General features: G+C 38.9%; 1 protein-coding gene across 1 annotated transcript; it reads left to right on the top strand.

Moving 5' to 3' along the window:
* The first annotated feature begins 2,402 nt into the window (after positions 1-2,402).
* On the top strand, positions 2,403-19,524 carry LOC139438819 (V-set domain-containing T-cell activation inhibitor 1-like). The gene is made up of 3 exons (XM_071214455.1): positions 2,403-2,856; positions 3,797-4,081; positions 19,178-19,524. The coding sequence occupies exons 1-3, from the start codon at positions 2,412-2,414 to the stop codon at positions 19,207-19,209; spliced, it is 762 nt and encodes a 253-aa protein (XP_071070556.1). The 5' UTR covers positions 2,403-2,411; the 3' UTR covers positions 19,210-19,524.
* Positions 19,525-24,347: the final 4,823 nt, after the last annotated feature.

The following is a 24,347-nucleotide window of genomic DNA, read 5'->3' as shown; positions in this document are numbered from 1 at the left end:
TTTACAATTCTTTGGACTAGGCATCTTTTTAAACTATAATATGCTGCTTCTTGATTATAACTACATCAGACAAATAAGGAAATTTTGAGCATGAAAGCCTTTAGTTTTTTATATGCAAATCCATCCTTCTAAAGGTTATATAAGGTATTTCTCCCTGCCTCCTTCTTCCCATGCTCATCTGTCCTCCTATATTCACTCGGTCATTCATTCAATTAATTATTGATCCACTTATTCAATGTATAATGAGTGCCTACGGTTAAAAGATGACAGGGCACGTTTCAGAAGGAGGGCTCTGGAGGCAGACTGCCTGGGGTTGAATCATAGCTCTATTACTCACTAGCTCTGTGTCCCAGAGCAACTTACTCAAGTTTGCTGTGTCTTGATTTTCTTAGTAGTAAATTGGGGATAATAATAATACCTACTTCGGTATTATCATGTAGATTAAATGAAATGAGGCAGGGAAAGCTCTTAGAATATGTCTACCTCATTGTAAATGTTACCTGTCATTTTTATTACTTTGTTAAGTCCAGTGCTAGGCACTGGTGAAACAAAGATTGTTCTTTAAAAATTAATTAATTAATTTATTTATTCCCCGTCCCCCACCATTGTTTGCACTTGATGTCTGCTCTCTGTGTCCATTCGCTGTGTGCTGTCTGTGTCTGCTTGTTTTCTCTTTAGGAGGCACTGGGAACCGAACCTGGGACCTCACATGTGGGAGAGAGGGGCGCAATTGCTTAAGCCACCTCAGCTCCCTGCTTTGTTGTCTCTCTGTGTTTCCTCTTCGTGTCTCCTTGTTGTGTCAGCTCGTGGTGCCAGCCCATTGTGCCAGCTTGCTGTCTTGCTTGTCTTCTCCAGGAGGCATCGGGAACCAAACCTGGGACCTCCTGTGTGGTAGGCGGAAGCTCAATCACTTGAGCCACACCCACTTCCCACAATGATTGTTAAGATATGGTCTCTGCCCTAAGCGAACAGTCCTATGCCCAACCCTACCAATAGCTGGAATGAGTAGATTACATCTATCATTCAGCTGAGTTCTTTACTGGATGGCTCCCCAGCTGCTCTTTGCTGGGCTGATGGCTTGGAAGCTTCCTTGCCTGCTAACCTTTGCCATTAGGATTTGCTTTGGTGCTTCACCTATTTCTTTTTCTTCTTTTATTTCATCTAATCCTGGTATACCAAAAAGTATCCATTCTTAGGCTCACATTGACCAACTCTTCCTTTTTTTTGCTGCTTGTTACCTGCACAGTGTCTCTGGGCAGAAAAAACAATTGTCTTCTTATTGGAGTGCCTACTTTCACAATGCTTAGGTCTCATTATTCTGTTTTACTTCCCTTGGGAATTTAATTAAGCTTTTAGTTTCCAAAATTTGGTAACTATAGCCCTAAATTACTTTTTAAGTTTTTAAAATTTTTTTTAGCTCTGAGAGGTCAGGTTTCTTTCCACAGTTCTGCTACTATCTTACTGTGTGACCCTGAGCAACTTTGCTTCCTGTTTTTTTTTTTTTGTTTTGTTTTGCTTTTTAGTAGCACAGACATTTTACAAAAGAATTCTTATTTGGAAGTCCATTACATAAACTAAATAAGAGAGGGGCTGTTCTGATTAAAGTGGGAAGTGGGTGGAGGTCCCATTAATTTGGTCTTCACTTGGCCATCAATGGCAGCCCCTGGGGTGGGCTCTGGAGAATATAGTTTAAAAATATTGAACCAGATCATCTCTGAGCTGTCTTCTAGCCATCACATGTCAGGATTCTATTCTATATCATGAGTCTATAAATAGTACTTAGTGTGTGGCTGCATACCCCACAGCTCTCAGTCTCTATTGTTGCTAACTATGTCTAGGCTAGTGTTTGTAGTAGATGGAATAGATTTACTTCCCGAACATCTGTTTCTGCCTTTCTGATGTACCTACCGGGACAGCTTAGGCTGAAAGCAAAAAGCTGTATTTCTAACATTTCCTTGCAGTCTCAGTTGTGGGTATGATTTAGGCTCTTCAGATCAGATGTACTTGTTCAGGGATTAAATTGGCATCTGATTTACTCGGAGAGAGAGCTGATAGCACATGAGCCGTCCTCCCTTTTGCCAGTGTAAATCCAGCAGCGCAGTTCAGCTCTGGAGCCAACAGCTACAGTGATGACTTCTTGATTTACCAGCTTCCTGCTGTGACAGAGGCAGCAGCTCTGCTGGCAGACCAGCTCTGCAGTGTTGTTCCCAGCCTAGTGTAATGTGGGGAAGAACAGGACACACGTATTCTAAGTCTCACTTGCCCTGCTTAGGGTTCATTCTCCTAGCCCTTCCAAAGACTTTGTAAACACCTAGTTTCTCTGTATTAAATCCCTTTCTGTTTAAAATAGCTAGAACAATTTTTTTTCTCTGTTATTAAACCCTACCCAATGCGTTGTTAGCCAGTCTTTAATGTGCTTTACAAACTTCATTTCTTCTTTGACATTCTCAGTGTCTACAGAAGAGTTACGGGCCCACCCTTTCACTGATGTTACCCTCTCCTGCAATTTCACATTTGTAAAAGGCACAGAAAATCTTGAGTTTTCTTGGGAAAGAGAAGACATCACAGAGGAATATGAGGTAGAGGATGATAAGGAATATTACAACTTTTTCAGGCACTATGATTTTTTTGATGTTTTCTCAAAATTGGTGTACCAGTTTCGCAATAACACAGAGCAATTAGAGGAACAAAACTCCTTGTATGAGGGAAGAGTCTCTGTGGATCAGGATGAAATTTCTGAGGGGAGTTTATCACTTTTACTAAGAAATGTGGATTTCCAGGATGAAGCTATCTACAAGTGCTCAGCCATCACACCAAATGGAAGAGGTGAAAGCACAATTAAGCTAATAGTAGAAGGTAAGGCGATTCGCTGGATGAACTCGGTTTTAAGTTCTGTCTCTCTCCAAAAGGGTACGTTTTCAAAGGTTCTTTTCTGGTGTTCTTACTTTTTCTCTTCTACTCAAAAAAACTGTAAGTTCTTTTTATTCCCACGTTGAGAATCAGGTGTGTGGAATGTCAGTTCATTTTAGCTAAAATATTGCTCTGAACAAAAGGTACTGTATCTGCCCTTGCATATATCCTTCAATCAAGCACACACACTGGCCTTATCCCAAGCTCTCCAAACAAATTATAATTCTGAAAAATCAAAACGTGATATAGCATAATAGTCCTACCTGAAAACTCTGAGATACAAGGTATAGCTTAATGAAAGAGCCCTGGATTGGGAGTCAGGAGGTCCATATTCTAATTCTGAGTGGTTCTGGGCAACCACTTAGCTTTTCTTCTCACTTTCTAATTCTCACTATTAAAATGAAGGATTGGCCTGGATCAGTGGTTCTCCATAGTGCCCTTGGGGTCCTCACCCTTCACAGAATTTCAAAGGAGCTGTTCTCTTCCCACCAGAGACTTGATGCAGGTGGATGGAGCCATGGCACAATTCCTCCAGGATAAGACTTGGAAGAGATAGGAAAGTGGTGATGAGAATCATTCATTATTTTCTGTGCTTCTCAGTAGGGCATTTCTCGTCAGCGGAGATTCTGGAATGAAACCCCCAAAGAGGGGGAGGATTCCGAAAATAAAGACAGCAGTGGTAGGTGAGAGCTAGAGAGCAGAAACACATATGTATCCTGTTTTTCTCTCACTATGCTTGGCTCAAAATTTTAACTGCAGTGAACATTAAGATATGTTACCTCCATAAGGGTTAAAGTAAAAACCCAGGGCAAGACTTCTGCTAGCCTGAGCCTCCAGGGGATGAAATTAAAAGAGGACTAATTGTTTTGTTATTTTTTCCAACCAGACTCTGAAATGCCCCAGGTGCAGTTTGATAGGATTGATGATGAGCATGTGGCCACTTGCATCTCCAAGGGCTGGTACCTCGCCCCCAATGTGACCTGGCTGGATCGGGCAGAGAGGGACTTGAGCAACCACAGTACCGTGGAAGTCCTGGAGGAGCAGATGAACGGCCTCTACAGAGTGTTCTCTGTCCTGAAATACCCTGTCAAGTTAAATGAGAAATATGTCTGCAGCATAACAGAGACAGATGTGAACCACCAACCCTTCAGAGTCATTCGCAAGTTCCCAAGTAAGTGGAAATGCAAAAGGAAGAGTGAAAGTAGGGCGTCTTTCACCACAAAGAAGTCATTATTGATTAATATTTACGGAGTGCCAAATGTATGAGGCAATCTTAGGCACTTTGGGATTTAAAGAAACATCAGGAACCTAAGCTTATAGCCTGGGGCAAGAGAAGGTGGTGAGATGGAGTCTCTCTGGGTTTGGAAAAAGGCCTGCTTCGGGGACTGACTCACCCTGACGGATGAGGCTGTTACTGTTGATGAGGCTTCTGTTCCTGGCTGAGGCCATTAGCTTTACGGTTTGACAGGCTGAGTAGTAATAGCTGCCATTTATCAGCCTCTCACCATGTGTGCAGGCCCCTTTAAATGTGTTTTTAAATTCTTACCTCAACCCTGCAAGGTAATTGTTATGACCTTTATCTATGAGGAAACCAAGAAGTTAAATCATTTGACTAAGCACCCAGCAAATAAGCACAAGGTCAAGATCCAAACTCATGTCTTTCTGAATCTGAAGTCCGTGGACTGTAGGTTCCTTACGCTGTACTGAATTGATGCCATGGATCTAAGTCTGGACGAAGGGAGTGCCTGTGGGATCAGAACTGAGACCAGAAATGAAGTCACTGCTCCCACTCATGAATCTTAACGTTGCCATCTCAAAGGCCCGCTAATGCATTCTGTGGAACCCTGCAGTCCCTTGGTAGAGTCCTTGAGAGAAAGTCTGATGGATAAGTTTGCGTGTGTGACCACACTATTACTTCTAAACTTCATCCCAGCAGCCCTCGAAAAAGGATTCAGAGACTTGAAAAAGAGTGCACGAAAAGGAAAATGTGTCTATTAAACACCTACTATGTGCTGTACTTTCACAAGCCACATTTAACCCCACAGTGACAGATGAGGTGAAACTAATATTACCCCATTTAGCAGAGGAGGAATCTGAGGTTGAGTAAGGTAAATTAATTATCTAAGGCTACAGAGCAGTTAAGTGTTAGAACCTAGGATTCGAACCCAGGGCTAACTGCTAACAAAAGCCTGAGTCCTTGGGGAACAGACATGGCTCAAGTGATAGAGTGCCCACTTCCAGATGGGAGGACACAGGTTTGGTCCCTGGTACCTCCTAAAAACAAAAACACAAGCGACAAGAGAAAAGCAACAATAAAAAAACAACTCTTTGCAGCCAGTGTGGCTCAGTGGTTGAGTGCCAGCTTCCCACATACGAGGTCAGGGTTTCAAACTCTGGTGCCAGTACCAAAAAAAAAAAAAAGCCTGAGTTAAAGCATCATAGGCTCAGGCAGATTCGACTATCTGTGCTACCACGTGCAACCCACTCTGTCCTTCATCAAGGAGGAATGTGACGGTGATGAACAAACTTGCACTCTAAGCTAATTCCTTCTTCCCTGCATTCATGATTTAGATCCATACCTAGTCTTCCTAATGTCCAGCAGAGACATTAGTTATCATCTTCCACCAACCATCTCGTGTAGGGGTGAGGAAACAGAAGTCCAGAGAGTAGAGAGAATTGTCCGGTCGTATAGCCACGATGCAAAAAGTATTAAGGGTCGTACATCCTCCAAGGGCTGGATGGTCACCTCTTGGGTCTAGTCTACATGATCCTGACAATTAATCACAATATTTAAGCTACTATTGCAATCCTGGATCTCCTAGTAACCAGCTGTGTAACCTTGGGCAAGTTATTTAACTTCTCTGGGTCTCAGTCTCTATAAACTAACAACGATAGGTTTTGTTCTAAAAGTTGCTGCGAGGAACAGACAACCGGGGCGGGGAAGATGAGAGAAATAAAAAATAAATAAAAGTTAAAAAAAAAAAAGTTGCTTAGAGGATAATATATGTAAAGCATTCAGCACAGAGCCTGGCACGTAGAACATGCTCAACATGTGGTGACGATTACAATTGTCTTCTGCTTTGGAAAATATTTTGTAAAAAGTATGTTCATGTTGGTGGGGCAAGGTAGGAACTCTCTACAACCTTTCTGGAGAGGAATTTGGCAACAAAAACCAAAAGCCTTGGTAGGTACATATCCTTTAACTAGTTATTCCATTTTAAGGATGCTCATCTATGGAAATAATCAGACACTGTCAAAGACTCTCATGAAAGGATCTTCATTGTGACACCATATAGAGAAAATTTCAGAAAAAAAACCCTTAAATATTAAGTGAATTGTGCTACAGCCATTTAGTGGAATAGTATACAACTGTTAAATCACCTATTTGAATTTTTACTGACATGAGGAAAGGCTCATAACATAACATTAAATTTAAAAAATAAGATGTAAGCTTGTATGTGTAGTGTGAGCTCAAGTTATTTAAATATATACAGATTAAAAATATAGGAATTATTACTAAAATCACAATTATTAACAATAATTACTGGTTACCTCTACATGGAGGGATTATAGGCAATTTTAATTTTCTTCTTTGTACTTGTCTGTTTCATACAACATTTTATGATATATATGTATGATACTTTAAAAATATTTTTCTAACATTTTAATTGAAATATAATCCACATGCCATAAAATTCACCCATTGGAAGTGTGCAATTTAATTATTTTAGTACATTCAGAGTTGTGCAACCATCGCCACAGTCTAAGTTTAGAACAAGTTCATCACTCCAAAATGAAACTCTGTACCCAATAGCAGTCACTCTCCATTCCTCCTACCATTTATCCTAACCCAAGACAACCACTAATCTACTGTTTGTCTGTTTTGGACCATTCATATAAATGGAATCTTCTAATATATATGGCCTTTTGTGACTGACTTCTTTCACTTGCATACTGTTTTCAAGGTTTAGTCATGTTATAGTATGTATTGGTTAAGCATTCCTTTTTATTGTCAAATTATATTCCAGTGTATGTCTATACCACATTTTATTCATTGATTCTTTCTTTGATAGACTTCTGGCTATTATGAAAAATGCTGCTATGAACATTCATGTACAAGTTTTTATGTGGACATGTTTTTATTTCTCTTGGGCATTAATTCCACCTAAGAGTGGAATTTCTGGGTAATATGGTAACTCTATTTTTTAATCTTTTGAGAAACTGCCAGACTGTTTTCCAAAGTACCTGCACCATTTTACATTACCACCAGTAATTTATAAGTAATTTCTGGCTGGTCAACATCTTCACAGTACTTGCTCTGATCTGTCTTTTTGTTTATAACCATCTTAGTAGGTGTGGAGTGGTATCTCACTGTAATTTTGATTTGTGTTTTCCTGATAGCCAATGATGGTGAGCATCTGTTCATGTGTTTATCAGTCATTTCTGTATCTTCTTTGGAGAAATATTTATTCAGATCCTATGTCCATTAAAATTGTATTATTTATCTTTTAATTATTGATTTGTAAGTGTGCTTTACATATTCTGACTATGAATCACCCATCAGATATATTATTTGCAAATATTTTCTCCTCTTCTGTGGATTGTCTTTTAACTTTATTGATAATTTCCTTTGAAGCAGACAAGTTTCTGATTTTAATGAAGTCCAATTTTTGTGTTTTTTCTTTTGTCATTTGTGCCTCTGGTGTCAAGTCTAAGAAATCACTGCCTAATCCAAAGTCATGAAGATTTACACCTGTTTTATCCTAATTTTTTAAATGGTTTTAGCTCTTACATTAAGGTCCATGCTCTCTTGGGTTAATTTTTTTTTTTTTAAGATTTATTTTTTATTTATTTCTCTCTCCTTCCCTTCCTCCCCCCGCCCCAAGTTGTCTGCTCTCTATGTCCATTTGCTGTGTGTTCTTCTGTGACAGCTTCTATCCTTATCAGCAGCACGGGGAATCTGTTTTCTTTTTGTTGTGTCATCTTTTTGTGTCAGCCCTCTGTGTGTGCAGCGCCATTCTTGGGTAGGTTGTACTTTCTTTCACACTGGGTGGCTCTCCACACGGGGCACACACTTTGTGCTTGGGGTCCCCACGTGGGGGACACCCCTGTGTGGCAGCACTGCACATGGGCCAACTCCACACGGGTCAAGGAGGGTTTGAACCGCAGACCTCCCATGTGGTAGGTGGACGCCCTATCCATTGGGCCAAGTCCATTTCCCTTGAGTTAATTTTTATATGTGGTTTGAGACAGGAGTAGATCTTCATTCTTTTGCATGTGTGTATTCAGTTGTCCCAGCACTATTTGTTGAAAAGATTGTTTTTTTTCCCTATTTGTCGTGGTGTTCTTGTTAAAAATCAACTGACCACAGGGTAAGGGTTTATTTTTTATTTCTCAGTTCTATTATAGTGATCTGTATGTCTCTCTTTATGCCAGTGCCACATACCCTTGAGTACTATAGCTTTCTAGTAAGTTTTGAAATTCAAAATGTGACTCTTCCAACTTTATTTTGGCTATTCTTGCTTTGACATTTCCAGTTGTCCACTTCTGCAAAGAAGTTACTTGGGATTTTGATAATAAATGTGTTATCTATAGATCAATTTTGGGAGTATTGCCATCTTGACAATATAAATTCTGATCCCAGAACATGGGATGCCTTTCCATTTATTTAGGTCTTTAAATTCTTTAAATGACATTTGGAGTTTTCACTGTATATCTTTTTTAAAAAAAAAGATTGATTGATTGATTGATATTTCTCTCCCCTTCCCCCCTCAGTTGTCTGCTCTCTGTGTTCATTTGCTTTGTGTTCTTCTGTGTCCACTTGTATTCTTGTCAGCGGCACCAGGAATCTGTGTCGTTTTGTTGCATCATCTTGCTGTGTCAGCTCTCCGTGTGTGCAGTGCCACTCCTGGGCAGGTTGCATTTTTTTTTGCGTGAGGCAGCTCTCCTTATGGGGCGCACTCCTTATGCGTGGGGCTCCTCTACATGGGGGACACCCCTGCTTGGCACAGCACTCCTTGTGCACATCAGCACTGCACATTGGCCAGCTCATCACACGGGTCAGGAGGCCCTGGGTTTGAACCCTGGACTTCCCATGTGGTAGGCAGATGCTCTATCAGTTGAGCCAAATCTGCTTCCCTCAATGTATGTCTTAAATTTCTGTTAAATTTATTCCTAATATTTTATTCTTTCTGATGCTTTATAAATGGAATTGTTTTCTTAATTTCATTTTTGGAATGTTCATTGCTACTGTAAAGAAATAGAATTGATTTTGGTTTATTGATCTAGGATCTTGAAATCCTATTGAATTCATTTATTAGTTCTACTAGTCTTTTGTGGACTCCTAGGATTTGATTTTCTACACACAAGATCATGTCACCTATAAAGAGAAATTGTTTTACCTTTTCCTTTCCAATATGGACTTTCTTGCCTAATTGTCCTGGCTAGAACCTCTAGTACAATGTTGAATAGAAGAGGCATACAATCCCCTTTTGTATGGATTTTGTTTGGTAGTTGTATTAGTCAGCCAAAGGGGTGCTGATACAAAATACCAGAAATCTGTTGACATTTATAAAAGGTATTTATTTGGGGTAGAAACTTACAGTTACCAGGCCATAAAGTGTAAGTTACTTCCCTCACCAAAGTCTGTTGCCATGTGTTGGAGCAAGATGGCTGCTGATGCCTGTAAGGGTTCGGCCTCCCTCTTCCTCTTTAGGCTCCATGGTCCCAGCTTCTTTCAATCTCAGTTGTAGGCTTGGATAAATCTTATCTTTCTTCTGGTGCTCATTCTTCTCCGGGTTCAGCAGCTCTGGTCTGTCTACAAGGTCAGCTGTAGACTATCAGGTGAATAGCTTGTCTCTCTTTCCAGGGCTTCTGCCACGTCTAACGGAGCTTTCTCATGAATCTGCTTCTCTGCGTGCTTACTTCCTGGGCTCCAGGTTCAAAACACTAATTTTCTTCTCTGCCATGTCGTCTTCTGTGAGTTGTCACCCACCAAGGGGGTGGAGACTCTACATCCTACTGACATGGCCCAATCAAAGCCTTAATCATTATTTAATCAAGTAAAAGTAAAACCTCTGAATCCAATCCAATCTAATACGCCCAGAAGAACAGACCGTATCGCAAACATAATCCAATACCTAGGTTTGCAATTCATAAGCAATATCAAATAGCTACAGTAGTATTTTGTTGAGGATTTTGTTGTTTATTTTGAGATGAAGTCTGTAGTTTTCTTTTCTTGTGATATCTTTGTCTGGTTTTGGTATCAGGATTACAGTGGCCACAGAGAATGCATTGAAATATGTTCCCTTCTCTTCTGTTTTATGAAAGATTTTGTGAAGGATTGGTGTTGATTCTTCTTTAAATATATGGAAATATTTGGTCAAATTCACCAGTGAAATCATCTGAGCTTGGGCTTTTCTTTTGGGGAAGATGTTATTGCTAATTCAGTCTCTTTACTTTGTTTTTTCTTTAAAAATTTATTGAAGTATATCACTCATACATAAACTTACATGTACAATATGTATAGTAAAAGTTGTGAACTTACAAAACAAACATGCATAATATCATACAGGCTCTCATACCTCACCCCATAACCAATACCTTGCACTGTTGTGAAACATTTTTGACAAATGATGAAAGAGCATCCTCAAAATATTACTGCTACCGAAGTATCTTACATTTGGTGTATTTTCCCAACCCATCCTATTATTATTATATTATTATTATTATTTTATATCATTCATGCATGAACATACATAAACAATAAGTGTATAGTAAAAATTGTAAACTTACACAGCAAACATGCATAACATCATACAGGGGTCCCCTACATCAACTCACTACCAACACCTTGCATTGTTGTGAGACATTTGTTACAAATTATGAAAGAATATTGTCAAAATCTTACTACTAATTATAGTCCATATCTTATATTTGGTGTATTTTTCCCCCAACTGACCCTATTATTATTTTTTAAAATATATTTTTATTACAGAAGTTGTGAACTTACAAAGCAATCATGCTTATGTGCAGACACCAAACAACACCCCTCCATCAACACACCACACTGTGGTGGAACATTTGTTACAGATTGTGAGATAATATCATCAAACTGTTACCATTAACCATGGTCCATAGCATACATTTGGCATACTTTTCCATACTCCCCATTATCAACACAGTACATTTTTGACATAGATGCATGAATATTACAGTATTGCTGTTAACCACAGTCACTCCAGTTGTATTTTTCCCATGCTTCTCCACATTCCCACCACCCTGCAATAGTGACGTACATCTGCTCTACCTCACAAAGGACACTCATGCATCTGTACCATCAACCACAATTTCATCCACCTCTGGGTTTATTGTGTTATTCAGTTCAGTCCCTAGATTATACTCTAGCTTTCTTTCAATTGACATTTACATCCCTACACTACCCCTTCCAGTCACGTTCCCATTTATAAACCAGTTGTTACTCACTATAATGTGTGATCATCAACTCTATACATTTCCACACTTTTTCAGTAAAGTTAATTAAAACTTGTACATACTTTAAGCATCAGTAGTCCATCTCAGCCCTCCTCTTACCTCCTTTAAGAATCTACCACCTACTGCCAGGTCTTGAAGATGTTTTCCTTCATTTTCTTCTAGAAGCTTTATGTTCTTTTATATTTAGGTCTTGGATCAATTTTGGGTTAATTTTTGTATAAGGCATGAGATAGGGGTTCTCTTTCCTTTTTTTGGCTATGGGTATCCAGTTCTCCCAGCACCATTTGTTGAATGGATAGTGCTGCCTGAGCTGGGTGGGTGTGACAGGCTTGTCAAAAATAACTTGACCATAGATGTGAGGGTCTATTTCTGAACCATCAGTTTGGTTCCATTGGTCTAACTGTCTGTCTTTATGCCAGTACCATGCTGTTTTTACCACTGTGGCTAGGTAATATGATTTAAAGTCTGGAAGTGAGAATCCTCCAACTTCCCTTTTCCTTTTTAAAATGTTTCTGGCTATTTGGGACCACTTACCCTTCCAAATAAATTTGATAATTGTGATTTCCATTTATTTTTAAATGCTGGTGGAATTTTTTATTGGGATTGCATTGAATCTGTATAGTAATTTGGGTAGAATTGACATCCTTATGATATTTAGTCTTCCAATCCATAGGTATGGAATGTTCTTCCAATTATTTAGGTCTTTTTTGATTTCTTTTAACAATGTATTGTAGTTTTCTGAATACAATTGCTTTACATCCTTGGATAAGTTTATTCCTAAATATTTGATTATTTTAGTCAATATTGTGAATGGAATTTTTTCCCTGACTGCCTCTTCTGATTGCATATTACTAGTGTCTTTTAAAGTCTATTTCAACTCTAACTACCCTGGCATTGTTGTTGTTGTTGTTGTTGTTGTTACGGCATGCATAGAATATCTTTTTCCAGCCTTTCTCTTTCAATCTATTGGTATCCTTGGGTCTAAGGTGAGTCTCATGCAGACAGCATATAGGTGGCTCATATTTTCCTATGCATTCTGCCAGTCTTTAGATTGGGTAGTTTAATCCATTAACATTCAATGTTATTACTGTGAAGGCAGTTCTTATTTCACCCATTTTGACCTTTGGGTTTTATCTGTCATATTTTATTTTCACCACTCTTTTGAGACTTCTAGTTACCTTTACATATATAATCTTCATTTGTAGACTCTCTCCCAAGCCTCTCTCTCCTGTCTTTTCTTTTCAGACTGTAGCACACCCTTTTGTATGTCCTGCAAGATTGGTCTCTTTGTTATAAACTCTCTCACTTTCTTTATCTGTGAATATTCTAAACTTGCCTTCATATTTGAAAGACAATCTTTCCAGATATAAGATTCTTGGCTGGCAGTTTTTCTCTCACAGTATCTCAAATATAACACTGTCTTCTTGCCACCATGGTTCTGATGAGAACTTGGTACTTAATCTTATTGGGTATCCCTTGTATGTTATGTATTGCTTTTCTCTTGCTGCTTTTGGAATTCTCTCTTTGTTTTTGGCATTTGACATTCTGATTAGTATGTGTCTTGGAGTTGGTCTATTCAGATTTATTTGGATAGGAGTATGTTGTGCTTCTTGGACACATGTCTATGTCCTTCAATAGGGTTGGGAAATTTTTTTACCATTATTTCTTCAATATTCCTTCTGTCCCTTTTCCCTTCTCTTCTTCTGGGACACCCATGACACATATGTTTGCACATCTCTTGCTGTCATTTAGTTCCCTTAAAAGTTCCATTCTTTTCTTCATCTGTTCTTTTGTATGTTCGCTTTCAGAGACCATGTCGTCAAGCCCACCAATTCTTTCTTCTGCCTCCTCAAATCTGCTGTTATATAACTCCATTGTTTGTCTGTTTTTTTCTATCTGGTTGTATCATCATCTTTTTGGTGCATCAGTTCTCTGAGTGGAGGCCTGTGCCTCTCTGCACTCAGGGGCCTGCACCTCTCCATGCTGTGCAGGGGACTGCATCTCTCTGTGCTGGTCTGGGACACCTTTTTTCTTTCTTTTTTTACCAGGAGGTCCTGGGGATTGAACCTGGGTCCTCCATATGGTAAAAAAGGAGTTCAATTGCTTGAGCTACAGCTACTTCCCATCTGGTGTATTTTAAATTTCATTTCTTACACCTTTCATTCCTATGAGATCTGCTATTTTTCTACATATGCTTTCAAATTCTTTGTGCTCATCCAATATCATCTTAATATCCTTAATCTCTTTCGCTATCTCATTAATTCATTAAGGAGATTTGTTTGAACATGTATGATTAGTTGTCTCAACTCCTTTATGTCAACTTTATGTCATCTGGAGGCTTATCTTTTTCCTTTTAACTGGCCATTTCTTCCTGTTTCTTGATATGGATTGTAGTTTCTCATTGGTGTCTTGGCATGTGGCTTACTAGATATATTTATTCTGGGTGCAGTTTCTCTCTTTAGTTTAGGGTTTTCTTGCCCTTTCTCTCTTGCTGGTTGTGTAGTAGGAGCTGAAGATGTAGTTGGTGTTGTAAACTGTGGAGCCTCAAACTGCCTGCATTGCCCCAAGGACAATGAAGCTTCTCCCATCTTTCCCGTTCTCTGGGGGTAGAGACAGAGCCACAGCCCTGTGTCATAATCCAAGTTGTGCAGGCCTAGACTGTATTTGCCTGAGAGACTGATGAAGGCATGCCTTTTCACCCCTGCCTATGGCAGGGATGGAGCTGCAGGTGTGGGCAGCAATCTATGCCATGCAGGTCCAAAATGACTGCAGTTTGCCCTGTAGATTTCTGACTATACTGTCTGTGCCAGCTGAATGTACCTGCAGTTAACCAGAGAGGCAGGTGCAGGTCCCGCCAGCTTCCTTCTTGCCAGAGGTGAGGCTGAAGCCTAGGCTAGGACTGCAGGTGATCTGGGTGAAAGGAAGCTGGGTTTCCCTTGTGCTGGGGACAGAGTGAAAATGGCAGTTACCAGCCTCATTCTGACTTGGACAGGTTCAAACTTCAGCTGTTCTTAGGGTTATATTGGCCAGCCAAATTTACTAATCAATAGCTGAAGTTGGTGCCCAACTGTCTCTTCCTCCCCATTTTTGGGAAACAGAACTTCCAATTCCAGCCATGGTAAGCTCCCAAGGCAGCTTGTGCCACCAGCGGAGGATGAGAACAGGCCTCCATGGTGTGGAGTGCTCTACTTACAATTCTCTGCAGATGGGCAGCCTCCTCCTTCCATTCTTTCAAGGATGTTGCAGGATGCTCTTCTGGTCTCCTGGACCCCCCAGACAGGTGCTTTGGATAGTTCTGGGTGACTACTAAGTGCCCTGTAGCAGGAGCTGACTCTAGGAGCTCCTTACTCTGTTGCCATTTTGCAGATTGTCCCAATCTCTTTACTTTTGATATATTTATTCAGATTTTCTATTTCTTCTTAAATTGACTTTGGTATTTTGTGTCTTTCAAGGAATTTCTCCATGTCATCTGAGTTATTTAATTTGTTGGCACATGGTTGTTCATAGTATTCCCCCCTTTTTTTTTTTAGTAAGATCATTAGTAATGTCCCCTCTTTCATTCCTGACTTTAGCAATTTGTCTTCTCTTTTTTTCTTGGTCTATCTAGCTATAGGTTTGTCAATTTTGTTGATCTTTTCAAAGAACTAACTCTTGGTTTTGTTGCCTTTTCTCTATTGTTTTTCTATTTTCTATTTCATTAGTTTCTGCTGTAGTATTTATTTATTATTTCCTTCTTTCTCTTGCTTTAAGTTTAGTTTGATTTTCTTTTTTCTAGTTTAAGATGGAAAGTTGGGCTATTACTTTGAGATCTTTTTTAACATAGACATTTACAGCTGTACATTTCCCTCTCGGTACTGATTTAGCTGCATTCCATAACTTTCAGTACAGTGTTTTTCAATTGCATTCACCTCTAAGTATTTTCTAATTATATTTGAGATTTATTTTCTTACCTATTGATTATTTAGGGAGTGTTATTTGATTTCCATGTATTTATGTCTTTCCCAAATTTCTTTCTGTTACTGACTTTGCATTTCATTCCACCATATGTTTTGAAAATGGGAAGTGTGAGTTTACAACTTTGTCCTTTTTCAAAATCTTTTTGGCTCTCTAGGTCCCTTACATTTTCATATGAATTTTATGATCAGCCTGTTTTTATGAAAAAAGCAAGTAGGGATTTTGGTTGGGATTGTATTGAATCTTTTTACTGCTGTGAGGAATATTGCCATTTTAACTATATTAAGTCTTTTGGTCCATGAACAGGGGATATCTTTTCTTTATTTAGAGGTATACTTAAAAAATTAAAAAGTAAAATACAATCCTAGTAAATGATAAAATAATTGGAAATTTAGCCTGAGAAGAAAACATTAAGAGAGTATTTTATTTTGCCCTTAAGTAGTTAAAAGACCTTTATAAATTAGTTGCTGAGTAGTTGTTCTTGAGATTTGTGGATGAAAAAATAAAATGGAATCACATTAAATTAAAAAATGATTTCAAAAGACCATGAAAAGTTTTCTCAATACTGAAAATAGGTTACCAAAGAAGATTATTGAATCCTAGCCAGGATTGTGTGTGTGCATGTGGGTGTATTATATGATTAAGATAAAAATAATACCAAATATGTAAGTAGAGTTCTTCCTTGATTTCAGTTGCTATTGTAAGGCTTGCATATATTTACTCATTTAATTTTCATGGAAAACCTGTGAGATAAGAAATATTATCCCCTATAATAGTTGCCAGATTTAGCAAATAAAAATACAGGATACCCAGTTAAATTTAAGTTTCAGGTAAACAATGAATATTGGGTCATAGACTAAAAATTATTCAGTATTTTTCTGAAATTCAAATTTAACTCAGTGTGCTATAGTTTATTTGGCGACCCTAAATATAAGAGGAGATAGAGGCTCAGAGATGGTGAAGCAGAGTACATTCAAACCTCTCTGAAAGAACAAATAAAAGAATGACAGTATAATTAGAAGAGAGGGGGGGCTGGTCTTCTCCAACTGTTCTGTGCCTTTTGGAAAGCCAGTTAGAGTCATTCACTTACTAACTCAACAGATACTGGTAGCATATCCATTTGGTGCCGGGCATTGGCACTGTATATGAAGATAAACAAGATAGGCATAGTTCCTAACCTCATGGAGCATACAGTTTAGTGGGGCAGATAACATTAAATGAATGACCACCTCAGAGTGTGGAGAACTATGATGGAAAGAAAATGGGGGCAGCAAGAACCTCCTTACTTGATTTAGGAAGTTATCATTGCATAAGGCAGTGGTTCTCAGGCTGTGGTCTGCAGACCAGCAGCATGGGCACCACCTGAAAGTTTGTTGGAAATGCAAGTTCTCAGGCCTCACCCAAGACTTACTGAATCAAAAACTCTGGGAGTAAGCCTAGTAATTTGTGTTTTAACAAGTCCTCCAGGTGATTCCTGGTTCTAGTTTGAGACCACTAGTGTAAGGCATCAGCCCTTGGGATTGGTGAAAATACCCAATACGTATCTGGACTGTTCCTCCTTGTGGGGATGGGCTGCCATCTCCTCAAAGCCATGACCATCACGTAAGGAAATCAGAGTTCTTGGCTCCTTGCAGGTCCAGTGAAACAAGATCAATCAGACTGACTCATGGATTTAAATTTCCCATTTTGAGGTTGTCCTTTCCTTCATAGGAAAGGAAAGTAGGGGTCACTTACTCCCCAGACTATTTGGCCTTTCCCACTTATTCAGGAGTGGTTAAAGATCTTTGAACATTATATCAATCCTTAGTCTCTCTTCTGAGAACACAAGGAAAAGGTATTCTTAATAAGCTTACTTTGAGGAAACTCCTGTGTTATATGCCCTCGAATTTTGACACCAAAAAAGTGTCCAGGAAACAACTGAAAGGTCCCTATATTTTACTTTTCTCCACTTATTGGTGTAAGGCCTTTTGAGATCTGGCATCTGCCTATTTTTCCAATGTCACATCTCACACAGCTTTGGCCTTGCTCTGGGCTTTTTCAGTTCTTTGTGGTTTCTAGGTTGTGCTTGTTCTTTCATACTGCCAACTCTGCAAACTCTCCCTGTCTAGATTGCCTTTTTCCTCTTGGTCTGCCTTACGGACTCTTGCTCATCCTTCAAGATAATGGTCAGACTTTAAGGCCTTCTCAACTCTTCGACTCCCATTTCCATTCATTCAGTAGTTCATCCATTCATCAAACATTTATTGGGCTCCTACTATGTGCCAGATGCTCTTTCAGGCATTGGGGAATTGGGAAGCAATGAGCAAAACAAATTCCTTTCCCCATGGATCTTATATGTTAGCTGTGGGGAGAAATGGGCTGTAAAAAAAACAGATAACTAAAACTTACAGTATGCTACTGTATGATTTTTTTATGAATTAAAAAAACCAAACAGGAAAACTAATCAATGCTGTTAGAAGTTAGGACAGTAGTTTCTCTTGGAAAATGAAGGGATAGAGATGGGGAGCGAGCTTGAGGAGACTCCTGGGGTGGTGGTAATATTGTTTCTTAATTCAGGTGCTGCATATTGTGAAAGTCAGTTTGTGACAATTAATTGAGCTGGACATTTATGTATACTTTTCTTTTTGTATATTATGCTTCAGTAAAAACTAAAACATACATATGTAAGTGAATAGATGGTAATTAGTGCACAGAGTTAAACAAGGCGGGAAGGCAGACTGAGAAAAGAGGGAAGTGGGGTTAAGGACGATAGTAATTTAAAAACAGGCTGGCCAGGGCACATTTCATTGAGAAGATTACATTTAAACAAAGATCTGAAGGAAGTGGCGGACCCAGGCCTTGAGGTGGGCAAGGGCTGGAGCATTTGAGAAACAGTAAAGAGGCCAGTGATTGGACTGGATTGAGTGTGTGGGAGAGTGGTAGGAGTGAGATCAGAAACGAGGCTGAATTCTGTGGTGTGTGGAACGTCTTCCGAAGGGCTTTGTCTTTTTCTCTTACCATGGGAAGAAATGGAAGCCATTGGACAGTTTTGAACAGCATTTGTAATGCTGAAATTATTATTCCTTTCCTGACAAGACTGTGAGTCCCTCACAAGCAAGGACTGTGTTCTCGTCTCTCCTTTCTGGCTCCTGGCGCATAGTAGGCTCTTGGAATGTGTGTTAGCTCTTGACTCCTGAGTCTCATCATCATGGCCCCAGAGATGCAAAATAATTTAGAACTTTGAAATGGAAATGCACGGCCTCTTTAGTCTTTTTCTCAGGGTGCATCAGGAAAACCATCCTCTCTTCTCCCCCATGGGCTCACAAGCTTCCGAGCAGACTTTGCTGTTTTCCTTTGGCCTAGGAGGATTTTCTTCCAGAGCCTACTGGAATGGAGTGGGAGTCTCTGACCTGATGATGTCAGCTTCTCTTACACAAGTGTCAGCCCTATAAGCCTAACAGATCCAAGAGTGCTGTTCTAAGGCCTTGGCTATAATTTGATTCTGTTTCCTGTCTCTCTTTGAAAGTTAATAGGAAATGTCATCCCATTTGCTTCCCTTTTTTCCCTTTATCTAATTTTCCCAATAAATAGTTGCTGAATTAACAAACAAATAAATCAGAATTTTGTCTTACAAATGAAGAGAGTTGTGTAGTGGCAAAAGAGAATATTACAAGTTATTTAAGGGCTTCTGTTCTTAGGGGATAAAAAAGAGAACTCCTTTTTCACAACTCTGTTCTTTCCTTTGTGACTTTAGGAAATGCACTAAAGCTGCATGTAAGGTTTGCCTGTAACACAAAACTCCTGCATATCATAATTTTTTCTTTTTTCTTTTTCCTTACAGGGAGGAAGTATCCACGTATAAATGACTATTAAGAGCTCTGAATGACATCCCAGATTGTTCAAACTGTCTTGCCTTCAACCACTGGAGCACTTGTTTTTCTCTTGGGGCTGATACTCTTTTTCATCCTAGGTGCCTACCCATCATAAACACAAAAGAAGCAAGGTGGTAACAGGTCCAGTGTGTTGGATGTTGGTAAAACCATAGGAGCCTCCATATTTTGCCTCTCTTAGGTCTGTAGCTTGAAGTCTTATTTCTTTATCTCTAATTCTCTGTTTTATTTATAAGATTTAATTTTGTATGGTCTTATGCCTCTCAGATGTTATTTTCTCTGATTAAAATTCCAAAATCTCAACTGAAAAATGAAAGATGATTAAAAGCTTGATGAACTATCTACTTTGTGTCTATTTCACTGGTGGTGTGTTTCAGTGACATACAACTTGTGTGGAGATTCAGGGTAGAGCAAGTTTTCTCTAAGCAAGAATGTTGTTTTCGACAATAACAAGACTGGGCACTTTGTTGACATGAAGAAGAACCTGAGAAAAGAGCCATCTTCCTAAAAATGATTATGGATGGGAATAATTAAATTTGTAAAAGGCTTCTCTGGGCATTACTGGACAAAGGTTATGGAAATCATGGAAATTCAAAGAGAGTGAGACTAACGCTTGAACTCTGACTTGTCCAATAGATTTCAAAGTCTTTATTGTTCCTATACCCCACCTTCCAAATCTCTCCTATGTCTATGCTTTTTGTACAGATTTTCCTCTTTCCTTTCCATGGTGGAAGAAGAAGAAGTATATATATAGTGTTCACTGGGCCTCATAGGGATCAAGTTGAGGTTGTAGAAGACAGGAGAAAAGGCATGGAACAGTAAGGGGAAAGAAAAGACAGAATACTGCCCTGGAGCCAGATATTTTAATTGGCTTGAAACCCAATTTTTTTGAATCACTAGATTCAAGTGATGAAATCATTTTGATGACAATAAGACATATGCTTGCTTCTCAAACCCCAACATAGAAGGCAGAACACCAGGTAGATTTGTGTAATAGAACAGACTTGACATTTGCATTCCTAAGTTAAGTTTTTACCAGGACAAACCTCTGAAATGTGTGCTGAAGACTGCTAGGGGACCCACTCTGGCTTGCATGACTCCTGGATATAGTATCTATGGGGCAAGCAAGTTTTATGGGGGATCACTTTCTAGGTAACTTCAGAAGACTGCACTTAACTGCACTCATATATCTATTTAAAAGAAACCAGGAAGTTGATATGGCTCAACTGATAGAGCTTCCACCTACCATATAGGAGGTTCAGGGTTCAAACCTAGGGCCTCCTGGCCCAAGTGGTGAACTGGCCCACACACAGTGCTGCCGTGCACAAGGAGTGCTGTGCCACGCAGGGATGGCTCCTTGTAGGGATGCCCCATGTGCAAGGAGTGCATCCTGTAAGGAGAGCAGCCCCATGCAAAAAGCACAGCCTGCCCAGGAGTGGCACTGCACACATGGAGAGCTGACGCAGCAAGATGATGCAACAAAAAAGAGACACAAATTCCCGGTGCCACTGAGAATGCAAGTGGACACAGAAGAGCACACAGTGAATGGACACAAGAGAGCAGACAATGGGGGGGGGGGGGGGGGGGCAAGGGAGGAGAAGGGGAGAGAAAGAAATAAAAAATTAATAAAAGAAACCTAACTGAGAGGATTTGCAGACAATGTTAGAAGTAAATCAAAGAATATGTGAACTATGTATACTTGCTTAGCAATTATATTATAGAGAATGTTCATTGGGAATTTTTTTAATTAGTCTTTTTTTTTTAAAGAAGCTTTAGATTACATAAATGTTACATAAAAAATAGAAGGAATTCCCATATGCCCTAATCTGTCCCCCCCCACACTTTCCCACATCAACAACATCCCTCATTAGTGTGGTACATTTGTTACAATTCATTGGGAATTAATGGTTTATATTGAGGGGATGATCTTTAAAACAAAAGGAAACATTGTGCCAAAGTAAAATGAGCTAGAGAGACACATGGGTTTGATCCTGACTCTGTTCCTTTTACTTGTGTGGTTTTAGACAAATCTCTTAAACTTTATGAACTGTATTTTCATTATCTGTAAAATATACTTTTTACAGGGTCATTGTAAGAATGATAAGAATGTATAATAGGTGAAAACAATTGGTAATAATACTATTTGACATGTGAGCACTTTCTATATGCCAGAGACTATTCTAAACACTTTATATACATTGGTTCATGAACTTCCAAAACTAAAAAATAAAAATGAATAGGTACTATTATAATGTTACTTTAAAAATAAGGAAACAGAGGAACAGAAAACTGAAATAACTTCCAAAAGTATAACTGCTAAGGGCAGAGCCACGATTTAAATCCCTAGCTATTAAACATTATATTATATTGTAGCTCAGGACTGAACACAATCACAATAAGAATGATGTTATGATATGGGTCAATTTTAAGGAAGTTGAAACATGAAATTAAGAATGGTTGGCATTTATGAAAGATGATATGTGAGGATATAAAAATTGCTGGCTATCAACCTTGATTATGAAATCTGGTGGAAGAAGAATTTTGGAACAAAGAAATTTTGTTTTGTGTTGTCCCAGCTCCCTGGAAAATGACAAATTCTGCTAGTCTGTGTAAATTAAAACTAGGATGGAAACCAGTAAAATAAGGTCCCATTTCTTTTGCAGGGTTCCTGTTGATAATATTTTCCTTTCAAATAGGTTTCATTTACTTTATAATTTTACACAAGTTTCCTGGTTAAATATTTTATATATACATTTTTTGGGTTAGCTAATTTGTAGGTTTACAGGAAAATCATGCAGAAGATGCAGAGTTCCCATTAGTGTGTTAGCTTGGTAAAATTTACCCTTTTAACCACATAAAAATATATAATTCAGTGGTGTTAATTACATTCATAATGCTGTGCTACCATCACCACCATCCGTGACAGTTTGAAGCTTTTTGTGGATCCCCAGAGAAGATCATGTTTTTGGAGCTAATCCATTCCTGTGGGTGTGGGACCCATTGATTGGATTAGATTCAACTGCGGGGACGGTGATTGGATTGTTCAGTGAGCCTGACCCAGGGTGGGTTTTGATGGAGTCCTCTATAAATGGAGGAATGAAAGCAGCAGACACACAGAAAATCAGCAGAGACAAAGAAACCCCATGAGTCTGAGAGAGAGGTCCTAGAGTCCAGAATTTACTGGACACGGATGTGTAGAAAGAGGCTCCCGAGAGGCTGTAAGAGGCAAGGCCCAGAGGAGAAGGAAGAAATGAGCCATGTGCCTGATCACCCACAGGTGAGCTCAGGGAGAAGGCGCGCTCAGGGAGAAGGCATGCTCAGAGAAGGCAGAGACTTGGCAGAGCTGCCAGTGAATCTTGCCATATGGCACGAGTCCAGGATTGCCAGCAGCCAACCTTAGGTGAGACAGCACGTCTGATGATGCCTTGATTTGGACATTTTCACAGCCTCAGAACTTGTAAGCTTTTAACCTAATAAATTCCCATTATAAAAGCCAACCCATTTCTGGTATATTGCTCCTAGCAGCTTTTAGCAAACTAAAACACCATCCATTTACAAAACTTCTCTATCACCCCAAACAGAAATTCTGTTCTAATTAAGCATGAACTCCCCATTCCCTACCCCCACCTTGGCCCTTGGTAGTCTGTATTCTAGTTTCTGACTCAATGAATTTGCTTATTCTAATTACCTCATATCAGTGAGATCAGACATTTGTCCTTTTGTGTCTGGGTTTTTTTTACTCAATATAAGTTTCATCCATGTTGTCACATCTATCCAAACTTCATTCCTTTTTACAGCTGAATATATTCCATTGTATATATATTCCACATTCAGTTAATTTATTCATCCATTGATGGATACTTGATATATTTCCATCTTTTGGCAACTGTGAATAACGCAGGTATGAATATTCATGTCCTGTATCTATTCAAGTCCCTGCTTTAAATTCTTTGGAGTATATACTTAGAAGGTTGATTACCAGGCTATATGGTAATTCTATTCTTAACTTTTTGCGGAAATGCCAATCTCATTCTGATAGCGATTCACCAATTTACATTTCCATTAACAATGAATGAGAGTTTCTATTTCTCTACATCCTCTTCAACACTTATTTTTGTTTCTTTTTTGTTGTTGTTTTAATAGAAGCTGCTTAGTGAGTGTGAATAGCATCTTATTGTGCTTTTAATTAGCATTTCCCTAATGGCTAATAATGTTAAGCATCTTTCATATGCTTTTGGCCATTTATATATTTTCTTTGGAGAAATGCCTATTCAAGCCTTTTGCCAATTTTAAATTGGGTTGTTTCTCTTTTGATTGTTGAGTTGTAAGTTCTTTATGTATTTCTTTACATATTCTGGGTATTAAAACCTTATTAGATATGTGGTTTCCAAATACTTTCCCCCATTGAGTAAGCTGTCTTTTCACTTCATGATAAAGTCCTTTGATGCACAAATGTTTTGAATTTTGGTGTAGCCATTTGACAGAATTATGAATTCTAAAAATAGATATTGGATTGTGTTTATAAACGGGTCTGTCTAAAGTTCCACATTTATTTAATTAAATTATGATTAGTGCTTTGATGGGGCCATGTCAGTAGGGCATTGAGTCCCCACCCCTTAGATAAAAGACATGGCAAAAAGAAGAGAGTTGGAGTTTTGATGTTGGAGTTTTGATGCTGGAGTTTTGATGCTGGAGTTTTGAGCTGAAGCCCTGGGACGTAAGCACACAGAGGAGCTTGGTTGTAAGGAAAGAGAAGCATGCCCCAGGAAGAGAAGAACCTAGGAAGCCTGAACCTTGGCAGACATTGGCAGCCATCTTGCTCCAACACATAGCAAAAGACTTTGGTGAGGGAAGTAACTTATGCTTTATGGCCTGGTAACCGTAAGCTTCTACCCCACATAAATACCCTTTATAAAAGCCAACCAATTTCTGGTATTGTGCATCAGCACCCCTTTGGCTGATTAATACATTTGATAATGTCCCATTTATCTAATTTTTCTTTTGGTGCAAAGTCTAAATATAAGTCCTTTTTTTAAAAATATACTTTTTATTTATTTTTAAAAGATACATAGATCACATAAAATGTTACATTAAAAAATATAGGAGATTCCCGTATGCCTG

This window comes from Dasypus novemcinctus, chromosome 4, assembly GCF_030445035.2.
Source record: "Dasypus novemcinctus isolate mDasNov1 chromosome 4, mDasNov1.1.hap2, whole genome shotgun sequence".
NCBI lineage: Eukaryota > Metazoa > Chordata > Mammalia > Cingulata > Dasypodidae > Dasypus > Dasypus novemcinctus.
This window is presented reverse-complemented; position numbering and strand designations above follow the sequence as displayed.

Bases quoted from the DNA above. Each gene is read 5' to 3' on its own strand.
- LOC139438819 (XM_071214455.1), top strand. From the start codon at position 2,412: ATGTGCTTTACAAACTTCATTTCTTCTTTGACATTCTCAGTGTCTACA. The intron at 2,857-3,796 runs GTAAGGCGATTC...TTTTCCAACCAG, and splicing joins AATTAAGCTAATAGTAGAAG to ACTCTGAAATGCCCCAGGTG. The intron at 4,082-19,177 runs GTAAGTGGAAAT...TTTTCCTTACAG, and splicing joins AGTCATTCGCAAGTTCCCAA to GGAGGAAGTATCCACGTATA.